At 45.9% G+C, this 23,999-nt stretch overlaps 2 protein-coding genes across 2 annotated transcripts in view; one reads left to right on the forward strand and one right to left on the reverse strand.

The window, feature by feature from the left end:
- dnmt1 (DNA (cytosine-5-)-methyltransferase 1) overlaps positions 1-3,228 on the forward strand; it is a 52,650-nt gene extending 49,422 nt beyond the window's left edge. Inside the window, 2 exon segments of the mRNA XM_052041786.1 lie at positions 1,170-1,257; positions 2,861-3,228. Of these exon segments, the coding sequence (XP_051897746.1) occupies positions 1,170-1,257; positions 2,861-2,898 (126 nt within the window). The 3' untranslated portion in view covers positions 2,899-3,228.
- A 1,283-nt stretch (positions 3,229-4,511) lies between these two features.
- eif3g (eukaryotic translation initiation factor 3, subunit G) lies at positions 4,512-23,690 on the reverse strand. The gene is made up of 10 exons (XM_052041787.1): positions 23,580-23,690; positions 23,425-23,471; positions 12,219-12,307; positions 10,502-10,561; positions 9,810-9,914; positions 8,161-8,347; positions 5,691-5,798; positions 5,239-5,375; positions 5,019-5,125; positions 4,512-4,609 (listed from the first exon to the last, which is right to left on the reverse strand). Exons 1-10 carry the CDS (start codon positions 23,588-23,590, stop codon positions 4,594-4,596), a joined length of 867 nt encoding a protein of 288 aa, XP_051897747.1. The 5' UTR covers positions 23,591-23,690; the 3' UTR covers positions 4,512-4,593.
- Positions 23,691-23,999: the final 309 nt, after the last annotated feature.

The raw sequence follows: 23,999 nt of genomic DNA on the forward strand, positions 1-23,999 counted from the left end.
AGCCTCCACAGCCCTCTTGGGTAGAGAATTATAGATTCATTGCCCTCTAGTGAAGAATCATTTTTCAAATTCCTGTTCTAAATGGCCAACTCGATCTATGACCACTGGTTCCAAGTACCCCAGTCATAGAACACGTTGTCTCTGCATCTGTCCTACCAAGCCTCTCAGGATTTTTTTTGTTTCAATAAGATTATCTCTCACTCTTCTGATTCAGAAGAGTCTGTGTAATCTTTCACCCACCCCTCCATTCCAGTCATCAATATGGTGAATCTTTGCACTCTTTATTGTGTATATATATCATCTTGGATAAGGAGATGAGACCAGTACAGCACCTTCCAGGTACATTCTCATCAAGCCCCTACATGATTCCAGTAAGACATCTTTATTCTATACTCAAATCTTGTAATAAAGCCCAACAAGTTCTTTTACCTTCCAAATTGCTTGAATCCGCATGTTAATTTTCATGTATAAGTCATCCACTGAGCAGCACCACCATTCAGTTTCTCACCATGTACAAAATACTCAGTTTTCTATTTTTTTCTCTATCAAAGTGGATGAACTCGTGTTTTTCGACATTATATTCCATCTACCACATTCGTACCTTCGTCTTTATTCCCTGAAGCCCCTCTGCATCCTCCTCACCATTGGCATCTAGTGTTTAATCATCAGCAAACCTGGACATGTTATACTTGATCCCATCTGCCAAATCATTGATTCAGATTGTGAACAGTGCTGATTCCTGTGACACCCCCACTTGTTGCAGTCTCTCAACCTGAAATTAACTTGTTTAATTCAAACTATTTTCTGCCATAAGAATGCAGGGACATTTGCATCTTGAGCTACTGGCATGGAGCTGTGATCTCAATATTTGCAGGAATCCAGGAGTAAAGTTAAATCTTTTTGAAAGTAGGCAGGGTTTAGAGGAGTGGATCTAGTGTAATCGCCAGTGGTTTAGGAGCAAGTCACTTGCTTGCCAATCATGGTACAGTAGGGGGATCAGATGGCCTGTAATTCTTGCATTCTGCAAATAAGAGTCATTGGGATATTGAACACCGGAGGAGCCAGGCTACCACTGCAGCTCCCCCAAAGCAATGGCTTTCATTCACTGTGGAATTGCACCTATTGTGCATTTTCCATCATTAACTAATTACCACTTTTAAAATTATCAGGTTGGCAATGCAGTACCACCACCTCTGGCTAAAGCTATCGGCATGGAAATTAAACTCTGCGCACTTGAGAGGAAGAAAGGGAACACAGGTAAATGGAGTGAAACTTGCTAGTATACAACTTTCATAACTTGCCTTAATCCTTTTGGACTACTATTTTCTATTTATTATCTTTCTGAACTTGGGTGCTGCTGGCAAGACCAGCATTTATTTCCTAGTCCTAAGTGACTAGGACCTATGGACCTAGTCCATAGTGAAGGTGAACTGCCTTCATGTTCTGCCATTTAAACACAGCAATGAGCAAAATAGCTGTACATTTCTGAATCGGAATGGTGTGTGACTTGGAAGAGAATTTGTAGTTAGTGTTCTCATCTCCTGCTGCCCTCGTTCTCCTTGGTGGTAGAGGTCCTGGGCTTGGAGGTGATATAGTAACTGCACTGCAGTTTGTGGATTGTACACAACTTCAGCCAGTGTGTGCTGGTGGTGGGTGGGTTGCTAGTGTCAGAATTGGACTACTGACCTAGAAGAGAATATTGACCCTGGAAATGTTTCCTCTTTAAAGAAAAAAATTGAATTGGTTCACAGGGAATGGTTGTAGTCGTGGAGGTGGGATGGCTCCAGCCAGGTCTTATGGGGTGGGTTTTTACCTGTAGTAGGTGGAAGAGGTTTTGATATTGTCTGATTCACCGCTTCCTTTAATATCACTTGAGAAATACAGTATGGTCCATTCTTATGATGTGACAAGACTGGCATTTATTGCTGTCAAGAAGATTGTGGTGAGCTAGCTCAAACTCTTTTAGTTTTGTGGTTAATCTTTGGACAGTGCTGAGGGTAGGGTTAGAGATGTGGCTCTAGTGGAAATAATGTATTCTCCCCCCCCCCCCCCCCCCCCCCCCCCCCCAAAAAAAGTGTGTATACTAGGAAGGGATAACATTTTATTATCTTTAAAATATCATTTGACTTCTAAGTCTGATACTTGATACTCCAGGACTAAATGTTCAGTGGATGGATCGGTCGCACGGCAGGTTGTAGATTTGAAGCCCATTCCAAAACCAAAGCACTGAAACAAACCTTAAATCTCTAGTGATGTGTGGATATAATCTAATCGTACTGGTTAATTCCAGTGTTTTAAAACATTCTCTCACACACACACACACACTCTAAATGATGAATCTAATCTAGGGGAATTAATTTTGAATTTTGTGCATAGATGCTAGCTCATTGACCTCTCTGGACTTGAAAGCAATTTGCTGTTGAGGTGCTTGGGCGTTGTCAATAATCATATTTTGAGAGACCATTACTACTACAGTCTTTGCAACTTCAAATATAACCAAAGGTTTCACAGGTGTGGCCTTCCTCTTTATGGTTGGGTTCTGACAGTGCTATGGGAAACTGATCCTGCTCCTCTCTGACAGCATTGTGGGCCGAAGGGCCTGTATTGTGCTGGACTGTTCTTGCCCTCTCGAGGTATAATCTGTAAATGGGTGTGTAATGTCTTTGCTTTTGAAACTGGAGTTCCCAGTTGAATATTTGAACAGACTTTCTCAGGGCTGTGGGATGAGACCAGTCAGCCAGAGGTGTTTTTTTTGTTTGTGGCATAATACATTTAGAGGGTAGAGGACAGGGTTACAGAAAGGAGATAAGGACTCGGCCAGTTACAAAATTCAATACTCTACTCTACTACTTTCCAACAGTGCCCATCAAACTTGAGACTATGGACACGAGCAACTAATTCATCTCCTTGAGCTTGATGTTCCCACCGAATTTTCATGCACTACATTCAAGGGCAGGAGGAAGGAAAGAAGATGGGATTCCTGTGACTGTTCAGTGAAGCGATGTCCTTTTTTAACTGGCTGTGATGCAGCCAATGAAGATGTAACATTGTTTTTAGTTAATGAACATTTTCTCTTGATTGTGCAGTGCTGTCATGCATTGTGGATTTTAATGTGGTTTTAAAATGCACAGTATTTGAATAATTGCCCACTTTCTACAGTGGTAATTCAATGTTTAATAAACGTAGTTTTTATATGTTGTAATATTTCAATAAATATCTTAAGTGGAACGCTAGTGTGCTGAATACCTGTTTAGTTTGCAAGTTCTTTTGTGCATGTGCACAGATCTAGGTGACAGATTATTTTTATGCATTCATGGTATTATGGATGTTGCAGTGTTTAAATATCCCTAGTTGCCACAATTAGTGAGTTACAGGGACAATAGTTGAGAACTAACCACAATGGTTTTCAGTAATGTAAAATCATGGTAACCATTTTCATTCCAGATTAGGAGCTAGGAAATTTAAATAACTCCAGCTCAATGTTAATTTATCTGGATCCTAGCCTCATTGCTGTTCCTACCCTTTTTGGAAAAGGGTAGAGTGTAGTCCTTTGAACACTTTAGCTTGAGAAAACAGTTTTAAAATTTAGGACCACTAAGAAATTAAAGGTTAATGCTAAGATCTAGGAAGCAGACTTTTAGGGTAAGCCACTCTATTTAATAAATTCACCCGGTATCAGGTTATTTTTGCTTCCATTTTGTTTAAAACAAAATGTGGCAAAATAGCAAGACTTACAAAAAAGCTTGTGATCTTTTTGTATCTGAGTGTAGTCCTTTAAACTGGTAACATTGTAAAGGGAATATTTGATATTAACATGCATCAATCTAGAATAGAAAATAGCACACTAGACAAAGTCAATCAGATAGGGAATTTAAAATTAAAGCACAATGTGGAAAAAGCCCCAGAATGTTTCTAGATTAAGCTTTAAGGAAGTTAGTTTTCTAATGAATAATATTTTCTTTTGTTTATGGACTTTGGTCACATCAGCCAGGATCTCTGAACTGCAGAACGAGGGATAAATGGCCTACAAGCACAAGAGACTGGAAACACTCAACATCTGTGGAGATGACTGATTCCTTACACCATCCAGTTTAAAATTCTCATCAATTCTGGATTCAGCCACATGTTTAGTTCATTTCCTCCACAATAATAGTTTTTTAAAAAAAATGAGCTGATGGAGGAATTCAGGGAAATGGACAGTCAACGTTTTGGGTTGAAACCCTTAATCTGGACTCAGTGACTCCATTTCCTCTCCCTCCATTGTCTCCTCTTTGCCACTTACCTACAAGGATAGTTTTACAGTAGCATTAACCAAGCAGCACACCCACAGAACAGGAGGTCAGGGCCTCTGAGGCAGTAGTACTGACTTGTGTCACTAAGCTGCAATTTTGGAAGGAATAGAAATTCCATCTAAACCTATGTGCAAATGAGTTTCAGGGAGAAGTTCTTTGAGTACGAAGAGCAACTTGACACTAGGATTCATTTTCAGTAACTTGCATTGAAGGCTCAGCAAACGTCTGATCCAGATATTTTATTTGATGATAATGACTCTGACTTTAGTTTGAAGTTGGTTTGCTCAGCTGACATAACCTTCTAGTTGTTTGATGGCCTAAAAAAAAAGAAAGTTTGCATCATTAGACAAAATGAAATAAACACCTTCTTACTGGATTAAACTAGTCAAAATCATCCAAGTATAAAAGGGAGAGAACACAACCATACAAACAAAGGTTTCCATTTTTTTTTGTTATCTTGTGTTAAATGTTTTAGCTAATTCTAAAGCTATTTCTGTCATACGTGTATTATTCCAATCTTGTGTGGAAGTAAAAATAAATTCCCAAAGGAATTTCTACAAGGTAGTCAATGGGTTTACATGCTAACAATACATCATGAGGTGTGTGCTACTGGGTCTCATTAGACAAGCCTGTACACATTTGTATATGCTGTGTTTGTGGCCAGTACCTCCATTGACAACAGACACCAGTAACAACTGTCAGCAAAGCATGTACTTAAACACTTACTTGGCCCATTCCACATTCAGGATTAAATGATCATAACCGAAACCAGAAACGCCAGCAATGGCCCTGGCAGCATCCTCACGACGATGGAAACTGATGAAGGCAAAACCCTGAAAATGAAAACACAATCAAATTGCTCTGAATACAGACAGTAGCACTTAAACCCTCAAGAAGGAAACAGTGAACACAAAGCCAACTCAAGTCAAGATATTAATGACATTACCTTGGATTGGCCTGTGTTCTTGTCCTTAGCCAGGTAGATCCTAGAAATGGAACCAAAAGGTCTGAAGAGTTCCTGCAGGTCGGTCTCTCGTGTGTCCTCAGAGAGGTTGGTGACACGGATTGTGGCATTGTCATCCGCTGGAACAAAGCACAACAGGTGCATCAGAACAACACACAGCAATCTCTGGGAGCCAGAGGCTCAAGGTTAAAAGAAATACTGCCCTGCTCAACCTCCCCATTAATTACAGGTGCACCGAGGCATAAGTGAGCCAGGGGCTGGTCACTGGACAAGCTCACCAGGTCAGGGGTGTCAACATTTTCAGAGGAAGGAGCAGTAAACATTGAAGAACTTGTGCCAAATTTAACCCTCTGACAGCTTCTGTTGTGGATATGTGACATTTGAAATACAGTGTAGTGTTATTTAACCCTGTCCATCTGTCAGAGCACTCTCACCTCTGCGATTTGTCTGCATGGACTCTCCCCGTCGATTGGCTCCATCTCGCAGGCTGGGTGGAACGTATTTCCCAGTCTTACTCTGTGCTGGTTGGACTGGTTCAGGATCTGGGGACAAGGAATGAAACTTTTTTTAAAAATCCACACAGAGACCACTGCCCCCACTCAGCCTTACTGCAGGAAAATGTCCAGTATTGGCCATGGCTCAGAGGGGCACACATCTCGATGTGTCAGAAGGTTCACGATGCAAGTTCCATTCCAGAGACTTGAGCACACAAACCCCAGGCTGACAGTCCAGTGGAGAGCCAAAGGAGTGCTGCACTGCAAGAGGTGCCACCTTACATGCAAGACGTTGACACAGACAAGAAAGTTATAGGCCACTCAGCCCCTCCAGCCTGCCCTACCTACCATTCAGCACAACCATGGTTGATCTGTCCCCGCTGTCAACTCTTCTGTGCCAGTTCCCCATAAGCCCTCAATTCACCAATCTTTCAAAAGTTTACCCACCTCATTAAATACCTCCAGTGATCTGGTCTCCACAGCTCTCTGGGGTACAGAATTCCAGAGATTTGCCACCCTCTGCAAGAAAACATTCCTACACACCTCAGGTTTAAACGACTGCCCCCTTATCTATTAACTACACCTCCTCATTTGGATCTGGTGGAAACATCCCAATGTTCACTTGTCATACCCTCTTAGGATCTGATGTTTCAATAAGATCCCCACTCATTCTTCTGAACTCCAAAGAACGTAGTTCTAACATCCTTAGCTGCTTGCGATAGGACATCGATCTCATCCTGAGTTAGCTCACTGAATCTCTTCTGAACTGCCTTCAATGCTAATTTATCCTTTGAGTAAGGGAACGAAACCTGCACAGTATTCCAGGTGCAGCCTCACTAACACCCTGTACAATTTTAACAATTCTTCTCTATTTTGAAATGCCAACCCCCTTGCAATGAATCCCATTTGTCCTCCTAACTTTGCTGCACCTGCCTGCCGATAGTGTTTCATGCACAAGAATATTTAGATCCCCGTGTACCCCATTCCTTTGAAATCTCTGACCATTTAGATAATCATCCACCTTTCTATTTCCTCTCACCAAATTGCATGACTATATACCATAGCTCCATCTTCTCTCAGATGGATACTAAAGTTTCCATGGCACTAGTATGAAGGCGAGAGGAGTCTTCTTCCTGACAAAAATTTATCCCTTGCACTCCTTAAAAACAGCCACCCTACCCAGAGAGCACCACCATTGTTTAACAATATTAAGGAATAAAAAATCCAATGAGCACCAAGGGGCTCTGCTACCATCTCCTGGTTGCTGGCAGTACTGCAACGTGCTTCCAGGGAAGTTTTCCTGTGATTGGCAGCTGCCAGAGACGTCATGGAAATCTAAAGCAACTCTGGGCTCACTCACAGACTGAAGACAGTGGGAAAGCAGGTGAAATGTACAGGAAATATCTGGAGCAGTTTCAACATGGACCTATACACACTGGATTAAGCTAGAAACAAGGAATTTAGCTCCGGCAGTGACCAAGCTGGAAGGGCAGCCAAACCAGAGAGGCGACAATTCAAACCTCAGGCTACAATCCCTGGGGAGAAGTAGAGGGAGTTGGCCATGGTCTCCAAGGCCAATGATTTACCTGGAAAGCCTCCTATGACTAAAAACCTTAACACATTACTCAACGGAAGAACAGCCGGTCTGATGTGTCATCAAGGAACTAACTACAGTAAGTACGAGTAAACTCCTTGAGATAACTAAATCACTCATCGACACAAATGATGCTGTGATACAGCTACATCTTTTGCATTCATTTGCAGAATCCAGGCGCCATCGACAGGGCCAACATTTATTGCCATCTGTGCCTGCGCAAAACATTGTCAAACAGCAGTTAAGAGGCACAGGGGCTCGGCTGGGAGAGCTGCTGCCTCACAGTGCCAGAGACCCGGGTTCAATCCTGACCTCCAGTCACCTGGAGTCTGAACATTCTCCCTGTGACCCCGGGTGCTCGGATTTCCTCCCACATCCCGAAGATGCACAGGTTGGTAGGTTAACTGGCAGCTGTAATTTGCCCCTGGTGTGCAGACGTGTGGCAAAATCTGGGGGGAGTAGATGAGGATATGGGGAGAAGAAAATGGGATTAACACAGGATTAGTGCAAATGGGTGGTTGATAGCACGGACTCAGTGGGCTGAAGGGCCTGTGTCCATGTCCATGTCACACTGGAGGTCTGGTGTCACAAATAGGTCGGACTGAGTTAGGACAGCAGCCTTCCTTGCCTAAGCCAGACCATTTTTTAATGACAGTAATTCACGGTCAATATATTGATGCCATCTCATAATTGCTTCTTTAATAAATGGATTTAAATTCCCCAGCTGCCAGGATGGGACTTGAACTGGTCTCCTGATCTTTAGCGTGGCTTCCTGCACTGGATTACAATCCATGAAGTGTACAACACCCACGGTACCTGATCCCTTTTCCTTCTCGGCTGTTGTGAGCCCCAGCTGCTCGGCCAGTTCCTTCTGCATGGGTCCCAGGGTGTCTTTGTACGGGCAGCGTGTGGTCCAGTGGTCCCCTTTACAGATTCGGCAAGACACGATCTTCTGGCCTTTCAGTTTGGCCATTGGGTCGTCCTCCTCGGTGTTATTCAGATCCTACAGAGAGGGTTAAAAGGGTCAATTTATCGGAGACACCTCCAGCACGGAATGAACCAAACCCTCACATGCAGGGAGATCCTGAAAAATACTGAACCATTCCACACGTTGGAGCTGATCTAAACTTCACCTGTAAGCTCAGGCTCTTCCTGAAACATGAGACACTTCTGCATCTGTTCCAACAAGGATCATCTCCATCTCAAACTGCCCACTTCTGTACGATATCCCACCACACCCAACGTCCTCTCAATGGCCATAGTACTGGAGGATGCTGGAAGCTCATGGTATTCCATTCACTATCGCCTGTGTTCACTGGTTCCCAGCTAAAACCTTGATTTTAAAATTGCCTTCATTTTCAAATTTCTCTGCTCAGCTGCAGCCCCAGAACCCCGAAGGTGGTTCCACTCCTCCAACTCTGAGATCTTGATCATTCCTTCCGCTGCCAAACCCCTCTTGGCTCTGGAATTTCCTCCTCAAACCTCCCTCTCCTCCAACACACTCCTTAAAACCTAGATCCAAGAGACTGGAGATGCTGGAACCTGGAACCATCTGCATCTGATCCTGATGTAGGGTTTCAACCCAAAACATGGACGATTCCTTTCCCTCCCACAGCTACTGCTCGACCCGCTGAGTTCCCTCAGCAGATTGTTTGTTACTCCTTAAAACCCACCTCCCTGACCAAACTCCTGGCCACCCCTCCCAATATCTCCTTGTCTGTCTTCATTGATACTACTCCTGAAAATCGGTTTGGGATATTACACTCCCAAATGCATGTTGTTGTTATGGATGTTTGAGGCTTTTGAACCAGCAACACTGAAGGCTGCAACACACAAAGATGCAGCACTGTTGGCGGGCAATTATAGCCCAGCTCCAAGATATCAGAGCAGGAGATCAGGCTGACACAAGGCGTCGGACAGAGGGTATGCCCCACAGAGGAAACGTTTCACTGCAATGTCACCCCTCACTGTGTCCATGTCTGGGCTCCACACTTCAGGAAGGATATCAGGGCACTGGAGAGGGTGCAGAGATTTACCAGAAATGACCCCAGCGATGAGAGACTTCAGTGATGTGGGTGATATTTAGCTTCAGAGAAAAAGTGGGGGGCGAGATTTAATAGATACAAAACCTTTTATAAATTTGATACGACAAACTAGAAGGGTCAGAAGCTAGATTTGTTTTGATCAAAGGACCAAGTGGGGAGATGAAGGGGGATGTTTTCACACTAGTTGTGATCTGGGACACAGTGACTGAAAAGGTGGTGAAAGCAGATTCAACAGGGAGGAAGGAACTGGAACAATTTTGAAGCGATGTTGGGATAGCATTGGCCAAACAAGCACCTCAAGTGATCCAAAGTTTTATAGAGGCTGATACACAAGTGACAAGCTAAGTAGCCTCAAGCTCTGGCAAGTGCAGCTCGTCTTCAACCTGCCGAACACCGGTCACACCACGCCTCGTGTCTCACCTCTTTGCTGGTGATGAAGGTCATGTACACATCATCGCTGACCGTTGTTGTGGCGACATTAGGACCTGGTGGGTCATATTCTGAGGTTCCAAATTTCTTCCAGTTCTGAAAACAGATAAAAGCCGATCAGAGTTTGAATGGCAGAGTTTGCAGTTTGGCACATTCTCCTCCTGCAGTGACGATCATGGCTCAGTGGGTCACACTCTCCCTCTGAGTCAGTGGATTCATGATCCAAATCCCACACCCAAGGCTTCTGCACAAAAGTCTCCAAGAGTTGCAGCGCTGGAGGAAATTAAGAGAAGTAGTGAGAGCCACACCATGGAAGGGTTTGAAAACAGGTCAATTTTAAGAGAGTGCTAATTAACCAGAAGCCGGTGTGCATCACCAAGCAGAGGGATGATGAGGGAGTGGATTCTGGTGCTCATTAGCGTACAGCAGAAGAATTTCAGAAAGCTTAATATAACAGAGTGGGTTGAGGAAGCACAGCAGAAATAATCAGTTCAGGAGGTTACAGAAATATGGATGTGAACGTACATAAAGGAAAGTGTGCGCACAAACACAGACCACGTAATTATTTGTTCTTACCAAGTAAACAAGCAAACCCTTTGGCAACAGCTCACTGTTAAAGAGTACAAGCTTTAAAACTTCCTGCTTGATGTGGTTGTTTTACGTTAGCTCAAAAAGACACTCACTTTTCTCCTGGCCACAGCTTTCGAAGCTTTCCTGGTTTCGATTCTGAATGTGCGGATAATCTGCAGAAAAATCAAAGTTTATCATTTTGAGAGTAACTGTTTTACTTCACTTACGAGCAAGCCCACTGGTTCCCCCTGGCTGCAGCCTGTCCGAGTCCAGGTGGATGCTGAATCACTGCTCGTACCACAAGGCTGAAGGCTGATGGAGGACTTAGTCACTTAAAGTGATGCAGCCATTTGACAGGGAAAATGTGCAGAAGACTTGTGGGAAAACTCAAAAACATACAATAGTCATGGATAAATCAAATGCATAATTCAAAGGGAACTTTTTAACCCACAAGGAGCTATTGGGCAGCACAGAGGCACAGTCAGTAGAGCTGTTGCCTCAGCATTGGTGACCCAGGTCCAATCCTGACCTCTGGTGCTGTCTGTGTGGAGTTTTGCACATTCTCCCTTTGACCGTGTGGGTTTCCCACAGGCGCTCCAGTTTCCTCCCACATCCCACAAAGGCATGCAAGTTGGTAAGTTAATTGGTCGCTGTAAATTGCCCCTTGTGTGTAGGTGAGGGGTAGAATTTGGGGGTTGTTGATAGAAATGTGGGGAGAGTAAATATTGAGATTAACGTAGGATTAGTGTAAATGGGTGTTTGATGGTCAGCATGGACTCGGTGGGCTGAAGGGCCAGTTTCTGGGCTGTGTGCCTCTATAAGAGGAGCTGAACAAACAGGAGGGAGAAAGAAACTGGATCCACGAGAGAGGGGTAAGAGGAAGCCCACGTGCACCAACATGGACCAGCTGGGACAATGACGTGTGCGGTAAACTCTACAGAACAATGGGCGTGCTCCATCCAGGTTCACTGCTTCCCAATGTAGCAACAGGGAGAGTGGACAGCCAGCCCATCACTGGAACAGCCGTGCAAACTGAGGGGTACGATCACAGGGAAAAACTCCGGAGACTGGCAGGCCAGCATTACATCAACGGCAGAATACAAACCAGATCTCCCAAGTGTGATGGAAGCAAGACCCCAGCAAAATGACCAACCTATCTCCAAGGCACTGGCCTGAGCTGTTGGAAGATAGGATATTAAAGGGCTATACCACATCATACACAATATTACTCTGCAGCTAAAGGGAACGTACCCATGTAACTAAATCTGCAATACAAAATTTGCTTCTCCATTGATGGGAAGAAACAGTTTAAGTGAATCGAGGTGTGATCTTTGCCAGCATTTCCTACTCATCACTAGTCATCCCAAGAGATGAAGAACCTCTGCTTAAACCAAGGGCAATTTTGGTGGGTAATTGCGAGTGAACCAGAGTCCTGAATGACGGCAAGTCTCCTTCTCCTAAGGACACTGGTGAAGCAGTTTTAATACAATACCCACAGTTTCATGGTTTGTCAACACAAACCACAAGGTGAGTTTGATTTCAAGTTGCTCGTCCAGTCACACAAGCCAGAACAATGATAGAATATCATGGCCCGTTTCAAAGTGGAAGTGAAAGTGCCACTGCCTTCCTTCTTTCATACAAGCTGCAAAGCATGGAGTGGAGCAGATGATACGCACACACTCACAGAGCAAGACTCAATCTGCAGTAACTTCCTCAGAATGATCACTGCCAACTTTCCAATCACCGTGTCAACGAGTTAACGAAGGAACCGAGGGCAAGTTAAAGCGAGATCTTTCAATACCAGATCTCCAAGCACAGAGGGAACCTCACCTTGAATTTCTTCCCATCCTCATCAATTTTGTACTCAATGACAGTTTTAATATTCCCTTTGATCAATTCTTTGGGTGAAGGCAGAGGACCTAAAGATCGAGAAAAAATATAATTAATGAAAGCACGTTGGTGCACTGCTGCGAAGAGACTGTGAGGCAGAGCTCATGGTATCAAAGTAGAAGCCTCCTATGTCTCACTTCCCCAGCTCAGCACATTTACACACAACTTACAGGCCTTTCAACACAGATCATATCCATGCCCTTCCCCAGTGCAATGTAAAACTAAAGCCCCTTCTGCACTCACCCCACTGGCCTGCACTGAGCCCAAACTAATTTCACTGCCCCCCACCATTGCTATACCAATTCACAACTAACCCCACTGTCCCACTTTCCCTACAGCTACGTACCAATCCCAAACTAATGCCACTGCCCCACTCTCTCCCCACAGCTAAGTAATGATCCCAAACTAATCCCACTCTCTCCCCATAGTTTTGTAACAATACTGAACTAATCCCATTGCCCCACTCTCTCCAAAGTGTTGTCCAATATCTTATTAACCCCACTGGTCCACTCTCCCCAGAGTTTGATATCAATACCCAAGTAATCCCAGTAACTCCCAGAGCCCTGTATACCATACCGAGCTCATAGTCCCGTTTTCTCCTATGGCCCTGTATCAATCCATTACCTAACCCCTCTGCCAAGGTTTTTTTCATTGTTCAGTGTAAACCCAGAATAATCCTGCTCTCCCCATCCCCCACCCTCGCCCTGTGTTAATTCCAAACTAATAACACAGCCCCTGCTCTTCTCCACCCAGTACTTCCTTGTGCTGCCTCACTGAAGGGAAATAGTCCCTGCCACAAGCACTTGCTACCTGAAGCAATGTGTGCTTTGAGTTTTCAGCCTCAGGGTCTATTCCTTCCACAATACAAATCCAGCACTGTTAACCACCCAGAGGCAATTGAGAGACCAGAATTCGAATCCCACCAAGACAGTAGTGAAATTTAAATTTAGTTGACAACCTGGAATTTTTAAAAGCAACAAGTTCTCTTCATAATATTGACCACAAAAACTACTCCACTGTAGTAAAAACCCATCTGGTTCTCCAATGTCCTTCAGGAAAGGAAACCCACTGTCCTTACCTAGTCTAGACTATGCTCAACTCCAGACCACCCCATGTGGTTATCCCTGAAACAGCCCAGCAAGGCACTCAGTTGTCTTCTGTGTTCAAACAGAGAAACAACAAAACCAGATGGATCACCCATCAACCACAATGCCGTATATGGACATGGAAAAGTCTTTCCCAGCTCAATCAACCTTGCCAAGTCGTCCTCGTAAACATCTGTACCCTGGCTTCTAGACTGGGGGGAGCTGCCCTACAGATGAGTCAAGCAACAACCAGGCGTGGTTTATTCACAGAATTGTACCTTACTGAAAATGTGCCAGGTCCACCATCACAAGCCCTGGGCAAGTCCCAGCCCACCACAGGTGCTGAGACAGTGCTACTCTAACAGAAGGGAGCCTTCAACATCGACTCCACTTCCCATGACGTACCATGGCAGCAGGTCAAACACAAGCAAGAAACCTCCTGATCATCACTTGCTGTCCAGATGAATCAGTGCTCCTCCATGTTAAACTGCATGCAGAAGCAGCACTGATAGTAAACAGGTACAGAAAGTATCCAGGGTGGGGGAGTTCAATGTCCATCACCAAGAGTGGCTTCTTTTTTTTCCAAGCTGGTCAGGATCCAAAGGACATACCTCCACGATTGGGTTTGCACCAGGCAGTGATAAGACAAGATACAGTGGGTTAAGCCAACTCACCCTCATCAATCCACCTGCGGCAGATGCATCAGTTCAGCATTTGTAGAGGTGACCACTATACAGACCATGTGGAGACAAAGACCCAACTTCATACTGAAAAAACCCTTCACTGTGTGTGTGGCACTGTAATTGTGCTAAATCGATGGACTCAGGCTCAGGATTGGGCATCTGTGAGGCACACTTTTGAACAACAGATCTAAGCACCAAGGTAATCGTGGGCCAGCACTTTACCATCATTTCAATACGAGGGGATCAACCTTGGCTCAATGAGTACAGGACAGCATGCCAGGAGCAATACCACACTTACCTAACATGATAAGTTTCCAGCTAAATGAATCTACAATACAGGACTAAACACCATGCAATAAACAGAGCTAAGCAGCCTCACTACCAACGGATCCAATCAAAACTCTGCAAAACACTTGCCCTGCCACATCTGGTGGTGAAAGGTGCTGGACAATTAAACAGCTAACAGGAGGAGGTGACTCCAAGAACACCTCCACCCTCAACAACAGCAGGGCCGAGCACGGGAGTGTTACAGACAAGGCTGAAACATTTACAATCATGTTTAGCCAGATGGTCCGTCACTGCCTTCTCCTGAGATTTCCTCCATCAATCTGCAGCCAATTCGATTCACTCCATGTCATACCAAGAAGCAGCTGGGAGTAAAATGGTAGGCAATGAAAGAGTGGGTCCTCTTAGGAACAAAAGGAGTAATCTGTGTGTGGAGCCAAGTGATGTGGGCAAGTTCCTAAATGAATACTTCTCATCTGTATTCACCAAAAAGGACGTGGAAGGTAGTGAATTCAGGGAGGGGTATGTGGATAATCTGGAGCAGGTCTGTATTAAGGAGGTGGTGTTAGAGGTCATGGGATGCACAAGGGCTGATAGAGCTGTGGGCCTAATGGAGATCTTTGCACCTTCATTAGTCACAGGTGAGGTAACAGAATACTGACGACCAGCTAATGTTGATCCTTAATTTAAGGGCAGCAGGGATAAACCAGGTAACTACAGGCCAGTGAGCTTTATGTCAGTTGTAAGGGAATTATTGGAGAAAGTTCTTTAAAAGTATTTATGTGCATTTGGAAAGTCAGGTCAGGGGCTGATCAGGGCGAGTCAGCAGGGGAAATCTCATCTCACTAATTTGACTGAGTTTTTTTTTTGAGGAGTTTGAGAAGATTGACGACGGCCAGGTGGTAGAAGTCGTCCCTATGGACTTCAGTAAGGCACTTAACAAGATTCTGCATGGTAGGCTGGTCCAGAACATTAAGACATGTGGGATCCAAGGCAAGTTCGCCTATTGGATCCAAAATTGCCTTGGTGATAGGAGGCAGAGGGCAGTGGTAGAAGAATGCTTTTCTGTTTAGAAGTCTATGACCAGTGGTGTACTGCCAGGATCGATGCTGGGACCTTTGTTATTGTTTGTGATACATATTAGTGTCTTAGATATGAACATTAGATATTTGGTTTGTCCCCTTTGACTCTCACCAACTTTTACCGATGCACCATAGAAAGCATCCTGTCTGGATGTATCACGGCTTGGTACAGCAACTGCTCTGCCTGGGACCGCAAGAAACTGCAGAGTTGTGGACACAGCCCAGCGCATCACGGACACCAGCCTCCGCTCCTTAGACTCTGTCCTTACCTCTCGTTGTCTTGGTGAAGCAGCCAGCATAATCAAAGACCCCACCCACCCGGGACATTCTCTCTTCTCTCCTCTTCCATCAGGTAGAAGATACAGGAGCCTGAGGGCACGTACCACCAGGCTTAAGGACAGCTTCTACCCCACTGTGATAAGACTATTGAACAATCTCACAATCTACCTTGTTGTGACCTTGCACATTATTGCACAGCACTTTCTCTGTAGCTGTGACACTTTACTCTGTACTGTTACTGCTTTTACCTGTACTACATCAATGCACTCTGTACTAACCCAATGTAACTGCACTGTGTAATGAATTGACCTGTACGATCGGTATGCAAGACAAGTTTTTCACTGTACCTCGGTACAAGTGACAATAATAAACCAATACATAGGAGGTATAATTAGTGTTTGTGGATGGCACGAAAGTTGGTGGTGGTGTGGATAGTGAGAAATGTTGTCTAAGGCTACAGCAGGATACAGATCAGATAGAAAGTGTGGAAGAATGCTGGCAGATGAAATTTAATCCCAACAAGTGCAAGGAGGGGGCATAAGTTTAAGGTGAGAGGAAGGAGTTTTAAATAGGATTTGAGAGAAAGTTTTTGCCCCCCACACAGTGGTTGATATCTGGAATTCACTGCCAAAGGAGGTGGATGAGTCAGATACGATCACTACGTTCGAGAGACATTTAAACAGGCACTAGATAGTCCAAGCATAGAGGCATACAGACCTGGTGCTGGCAGATGGAATTAGTGTGAATGGACAGAACAGTCGACACGGACATGGTGGGCTGAAGGGCCTGTCTCTGTGCCATCCAACTCTGAGTGCTGGATGCAGCAAAGGTGATGGGACCAGATAACAGCCCAGCTGCAGTACTGAAGACCAGGGCCACAAAACAAGCAGCGCCTCTATCCAAGCTGCTCCCGTGTAGTTACAACATTGGTTATGTGTTCTGTTCACAAAAAAAAAGTAGAGGACACATCCAATATAGGTACAGTCTACTCCCAATAAGCAGCAAGTGACTGAATGTGTCATAGACAGTGTGTCAAGCCACACTTACTCACCAATAACCTGCTCACCTACGCCAAGTGTGGGCTCTATCAGGGCCACCCAGCTCTAGACCTCTTGGTCCTAGCATGGACCAAAGAGCCGAATTCTAGACGTAAAAGTGATTGCCTTGATACCAAGACAACATCTGAATCATCAGCGCATAAAGGAGGACCAGCAAAATGAATTGAGTAGATATCATGGGGAAATGGCTGAGGTCATACCTCTAAAATGAAAATTATTGCAGTTGTTGGAGGTAAATCATCTGAGCCCCAGGATTTCAGTGCTGGAGTTTGTCAGGGCCGTGTCCTAGGCCCAACCATCTTCAGCTGCTTCATCAATGACCTTCCTTCCATAAGGTCAGAAGTGGGGAGATTGCTGATGAGCAATTCTGTTCACAACTCCTCAGCCCATACTAATCCAATGAATCAGATCGCAGCTGCATTCAGCGAGAATAAGACAACATTCACATATGGGCTGATACACGGCCAGTAACACTCTCACCACAAAAGTGCCGGGCACCAAGGATGTCTTTGGCCAACTCAAAAGAACCAACAAGAGTTTGGTTTATCCTCTCATCTGAAAGACAGCAATGCACTCCCTCATCACTGCACTAGACCATCAACTTGGGTCACATGCTCAAACCTGTGGGTCTTGAACCCACAACCTTCTGAATCAGAGTTAAGAATGCAAACCACTGAGCCGCGTCTGGCCTTCTCAGGTGAATGCAGGAGCTGTGCAGAGGTTGGGGTACATGTCAAGCAACACCTGCTCCCCACCCCCAATCACCCGAACAGTTCTAAATCAGAGTGTCGCTCAATCTGCCGATAGAACACAACTAGGCTCTACAGTCACAACAGCCACTCAATGCAAGGGATCAAAGTCTATCCAAGTAAGAGATGTGTGCAGTTGTGATGGGGAGAAGTGTGAACCACTTATCCTAAAGTTTAACTGTTTTGACTATTATATATCTCTGCTGCCTACCTTTCTGCCTCGATCCATCCTCACCTCCTTCAAATGTACTGTCAGTATTTTTATCTGGAATGGCAAAGTGGTTAAACACTCCACTGAATGACTGCTGGACAATAAAAGCGATGGGGCACTGAGCACCACACCGTACGGGGCAGGTTCAAGAGCAGCAATCACATGAAGTGAAAGAAAACTACCTACAACAGCTAAGCTGTTAAGACGCTGCCCATTACTTGCTGAAGTCATTATAAGGGGGAAACCAGTGTAACATTAAAATAGGCTTGACTGAGCAAGACAGCACATTAGTTACAAAAACTATCACTACTTCACCACTTGTAAGGGCCAATAATAATGGCCTTACCGATGTCAGCAGCTACCCGGAAGGAAAAAAGTGGGGGAATTTATCATTTTGAGCACAAGATGAGGCACAGTGTGCATAATTCAGCAAACCCACTGATGCCACCGCAAGGCTCATTTATTACAGCAGGTCAGTGCTGCAGTGACAAAGCTTGCAGGTCTCTCCCAACCTCTTCTCTGGTTATCCCACAATACATAAAGCAAAGTGGTGCCACTAAAACAGATCAACTATTGGAGAACCTTCCTGCTATTTTGTTAAAACAAATATCCACCGTATTTCAAATCATTCTAACAGCATTTAAAATCACATGAATCAATCCGGTTCCCACTTGCCACTTCCGCAAGATGCTTAAAGGCACAGGAGTTTTTATCTACTGTTAAATTCCAAACCACCCTCCCCAAAGATACTGGGAATATTGAAGCCATTGCCATAGACTCTGTTCCACAGCCACCACCCTCATCCCTCTCCTGCGGCTGAGGCTGAACCAGGCCACTCACATCCTCGGTGACTCACCTCTGCACTAAGCTTCACACTACATTTCCGTACCATCACTTAAACCATGCGTTTCCAACTCCACCCTCCTCAGGTCAGCTTGCCAGACTCCTTCGATCTATTCTCCATAAACTTGAGATTACTACAACTTGTGTCCTAACTATAAAGAGCACAACTCTAGGAGGACCAGGCTGTAACCACATGGCCCAGCATACCCTTCCACAACCATTCCCATCAAGCCGGGCACCAACAAAAAGAAGTGTGGAGGAACACCCCAGAAGCAACACCAGATGTATCTACAAGTGAGGTGCCAACCATGAGGTCAGAGCCAGGACCACACAGAGGGAGACAGCTCCAAAATCATCTCCATTCTTAATGATGGCAGAACCCAATGCACAAATGCCTAGATATGCAACATCTTTAACTAGAGGTGTCAAGAGGATGATCCATCACAGCTTCCTCCTGAAATTCCCAACAGCCAGAACCTGGCTAACATTAGAAAACGGAACCCTACACACAGTGAAGGCTGCAGCACGGGACAACATCCCAGCTGTGGTGTAGAAGATGTGTGCTCTCCAACTTGTGGCTGCCAGACAATGTGGAAGATTGACTAAATGCGGGGAGTTTGCAAAAACCAGGACAAACCCAAAGTGGCCAATGACTGCCCAGTCGACAACCCTCGATCAAACTAATGCTGCTACTGATAGTGCTAACACGTTGCAGAGCAGATGTCATTCATCTGGAGGCATTGTGCACATGATTTTAAGCAATGCAGCAAATCTGAGAGAAATAGAGGGGAAACCCACAGTATTCACTGCCCCCAGAAATTTGTCTTTATCTCACACTTTATAACATTCAAGCTGTGATTTTAACCAACAGATCCACAACACATCCAATCTCAGTGCAGCCCAGTGTTAAGCAAGGCTGTGTCATTGCCCCAACACTTTTTTCCTTCGTTCCCCCTGCAGTGCTGTACCTCACCTGCCAGCTGGAGTGGAACTAATCTACAAGACTAATGGGAAACTATTCAACCTACATTGCCCCACTCCAGAACCAAGTCTCTCAATCTCAGTGACCTAGCTGCATTAAGCAGACACCACTTGCACTTGCAGAGGCCGAGCTCCAAGTCACAGCTGACTCCTTCACTGATGTGTACATGAAGACAGACCTTATAGTCCACATCCACAAGCATCCTCTTCCAACCTCTGTGTTGTTCAACACCAATGCTTAACGCTAATGGTCCATAACAAGACCCTGGAAGAGGTGAACCACTTCCCATACCGCAGGAGCCACCTCTCAGCAAAGGCGGACATCGATGATGAAATTCACCACTGCTTTTAGTGCACGAGTACAGCCTTCGACTGCTCAAACTTGCCACAAACTCCGTGGTCCACTGAGCAGCAGTGTTCCCTGCCTTCTGAATGCTTCTGAGACTTGGACTACCTACAGCTGGCATTATTGTTTCCATTAGTGGGAGAGTCAAAAGGGGACAGAGCAACAAAATAAAGGGCCGATCATTTAAAACAGAGTTGTGTAGAAGTTCCTTCTCTGAGAGGTGGTGAACCTCCGGAATTCTCTGCCTCTGAGGGTGGTGGAGGCTGGACCACTGGATATATCTAAGGTGGAGGTAAATGAATACCTGGAAGATCAAGAAATTGAGGGTTATAAGGAACTGGCACAGAAGAGGAGTTGAGGCCAGCATAGATCAGCCATGATCATATTGAATGGTGGGGCAGGCTTGAGGGCAAGTGGCCTACTCCTGCTATTTTCTGGTGATCAAAGCACAGAAAAGGTACCACCAACACTACTTCTGCAAAGCCCTCCAAATCCCTGACAGAATAAGCAAACCAATGTCTCCGGCCTCTCTCAGGCCAACATCTCCACACTGAAGCCCTCATTACACAGTCTGTTCCACTGGGCAGGCCGGATCACACATTCCCACCATCAGACACCCTTTTCCAAGCTGTCAGGGAAACAGATTACCAGTCAGACTGAGGAAAAGATTCAAAGATATTGTCAAAGGTTCCCTGGGGGAAAAAAAATGCAACCATCCCCACTGATTCCTGGAAATCTCAAACTAGCAGAGCAACATTCAGTATGACATTGAGAATCTTGAGGCTATGTGTTGGAAGCTTAAAGAAGCCCAAATGGGACTAGCTCACATAGGCACCTTGGTCAGCATGGACAAGTTCAGCCAAACAGCCTGCTTCTGTGCTGTATATCTCTACGACTCCAACGTAAACGGAAGAAGGAGCACACCATCTCCCAAACTACCCCTACCTGTCTGTCACCAAAATCCAGGGGTCCCACAATGACCTCACCAGTCACCTCAAGAACCCACAGAACTGCAGTGGAATCAAGTCATTCTCAATCCTTGAGGGATCACCTACAATTCATCCAAACATGCTCACCAACCCTGAGCTCATATTTTACCAAGTGACGTGGTCCCCGACCTCATTGCAACCTTAGCCCAAAACATGGACAATTCCAGAGGCATGGCAAGAGCGACCCTTCTTAATATTGAGGCATCATTTGAGCTTTAATAAAACTGAAGATAATGGAAAATCTGTCCAGCGGCTATAGCCATACCATCATAAAGGAAGTTGGTGGCCAATCATCTCAACCTATAAGATCTTGCTGCAAGAGTTCCTAAGCCGCTTAACCAAGTTGAGATGTTTTGCTGATGATTGCATCTCCTTGTATCGTGAAGCAGCCCATGTCTGTAGACAGGATCTATCCACCATCCAGGCATGGGTTGGTAAGTTACACTCATATCATGCAGATACCAGGCAGTGACCATCATCAGCAAAGGCGATTCAGCCGCGCACTGTTAGCTCTTCTGCCTCACAGCTCCAGCATCCAGGGTTCAGCCCTGACCTCTGCTGCTATCTATTCTCCCTGTGAATGCACAGATTTCCTGAGTGCTCTGGTTTCCGACCATATTCCATAGATGTGTGGAATGGTAGTTTGATTGCCACTAGTGTGTCAGCAAGCGGTATAATTCTGGGGGAGTTGATGGGAACATGGGGAGATTAAGTTATGGAGAAATTAGTGAAGAATGGGAATGTTCTGTGAGCTGACACAGACATGATGTACTGAAATGGCCTCCTCCTATGCTGCAAGGAAATATGGAACTATCTGAGAGGGGAAGGGGTGATCTGGACCACCTAACTGGACCAGCCTGCAATCCATTACCCTAAACATTTACCTCCTTCACCAACTGGCTGCAGAGTGCATCATCTATAAGGTTTCTTCAACACTACCTCTCAAACCTGTGACCCCTACCAGTATGACCCACAACCCCAGCAGCATACGACCACATCATTATGTGCAGTTTCCCCTCCAAGTCACACATCATTCAGCCACTCCTTCATTGTTGCTGCGTCTATATCCTGCAACTCCCTACCCGTCAGCACCTTCACCCACTTGCTATAGTCCAAGCCAAATCACCACTATTCAGTTCTGAATGACCTACTCCTTATTTTGAGAGCATGATCCCTAGTTCTAAACTCCTTAGCCACAGGAAACATCATTCCTGCACATACCTGTCAAGCCCTGATATATGTTTCAATGTGGTCACCTCTCATTCTCCCAGATGCCAGAGGATAGAAGCCTACCCTACTCAGTCAGTCTTTATGTGACATTTCAAGTGCTCATCTTAAATATTTCTTAACTCCTGAGGGTAACCACCCCCATCATCCACTTATCCAGTGCGTTCCTGATTTCAACCACCTTCCAGGTGAAAAAAATTCCTCAATTCCCCTCTACATCTGTCTTTTATCTTAAAGCTCTGGTTATAGACACCTCTATTGAGGGAAAAAGTTTCTCATTATCTATAGCACTGCCCACTCACTTATCCCATCTATATCTCTTGAACTCTTTACTTCCTGAACACAACTCATATTCCTACTGTTTTGTATAAGCAGCAAACTTGGAAATATTACATTTGGTCCCTCAGTGAAATCATTGTTATAGATTGAGAACAGTTGGGGCACCAGTCCCTACGGAACCTGATCAGCCAAAGTCTGCCAATCCATTTATTCCAACCCTTTGTTTTTAATCTGTTAACCAACTCTCAATCCATGGTCAACAAACAATCTGCTAGAGGAACTCAGCAGGTCGAAGAGCATCTGTGGGGGGAAAGGAAGTATCAACATTTTGGTTGAAACCCTGCATCAGGATGCTGCTCGACCTGCTGAGTTCCTCCAACAGATTGTTTGTTGCTCCTAAATCCAGCATCTGCAGTCTTTTGTGTCTCTCTCCATCCGTGATGGGATGTTACTCCCTCTACGTGCCCTCAACTTATCAAACTTCTGTGTCAGACATTACAGCTGGAGGAGATAGCAGAGAAAGGGAGACCTTGAAAACAGGAGGATTTTAAAACCTTCCAAACTCTATACAATTCCTACTGATAACAAACTTATGAAGCAATTCAAATCATTTTGCCCAGATGCAGTTACCGGTGGTGCTTTAGTGGAGAAAACATAATTTTCTCAACTAGGGGAGGGGAAGAGTGGGGGGGGGGGGAGGGGAAGAGTGGGGGGGGGGAGGGGAAGGAGGGGGAGGGGGAGGGGGGAGGGGAAGGAGGGGGAGGGGGAGGGGGGAGGGGAAGAGTGGGGGGAGGGGGGAGGGGAAGAGTGGGGGGAGGGGGGAGGGGAAGAGTGGGGGGAGGGGGGAGGGGAAGAGTGGGGGGAGGGGGGAGGGCTCTCTCCGGGGGAGTTGAGGAGAGGGAAGTGGGGAGTGATGCCTCCCACAGTTGAATAGACTAGCAGCCAGGGTAAGGAATGATGAGAGCAGCCACAAGGGCGAGTGGGAGGACTGCGGGCTCAGGCCCTCCGCTGCCCCCACGTGTCGCCCCGGCCCGCCGCCTGCTCCTTACCCTCGTCTCCCTCCTCCTCCACCTGATCGGCCCAGCTGGGCTTCGAGCTGCGGGAGAGAGAAAACGGGCAGCGGTTAGTGAAGCCGCGGCAAACCAAGGCCACCCACCCCAGCCCCGCCCTGACCCGACCCTCGTCCCCGCACGGCAGCACTCACTCAAAATCCATCGGCGGGATCCACCAGCTCAGCGGCCGCACACCCGGCACCGCCGCTCGCCGACGGAAGGAAAGACAGGCCGCCCTCCACAGCGCCGCCACAGGCCGGGAGGGCCGGGTGGTACAGCGCCGCCGCAGAACGGGAGGACCGGGTGGTACAGCGCCGCCACAGGCCGGGAGGACCGAGTGAATCAGCGCCGCCACAGAACGGGAGGACCGAGTGAATCAGCGCCGCCACAGACCGGGAGGACCGGGTGGTACAGCGCCGCCACAGGCCGGGAGGACCGGGTGGTACAGCGCCGCCACAGGCCGGGAGGACCGGGTGGTACAGCGCCACCACAGGCCGGGAGGAACTGTGTGGAGACTCGTTCCTTCCATCAGTCGGGAATAGGAAGGAGTCCTCAACTCTTTAGGACTGAAA

The sequence above is a fragment of the Pristis pectinata genome, chromosome 31 (assembly GCF_009764475.1).
Source record: "Pristis pectinata isolate sPriPec2 chromosome 31, sPriPec2.1.pri, whole genome shotgun sequence".
NCBI classification, from domain to species: Eukaryota; Metazoa; Chordata; class Chondrichthyes; order Rhinopristiformes; family Pristidae; genus Pristis; species Pristis pectinata.

Excerpts from the sequence above, each read along its gene's own strand:
- eif3g (XM_052041787.1), bottom strand. Across the intron at positions 12,308-23,424 it reads GGAGGAGGAGGGAGACGAGG|GTCCTCTGCCTTCACCCAAA; the intron begins GTAAGGAGCAGG and ends CTCGATCTTTAG. Across the intron at positions 5,376-5,690 it reads CATGCAGACAAATCGCAGAG|CGGATGACAATGCCACAATC; the intron begins GTGAGAGTGCTC and ends GCTTTGTTCCAG.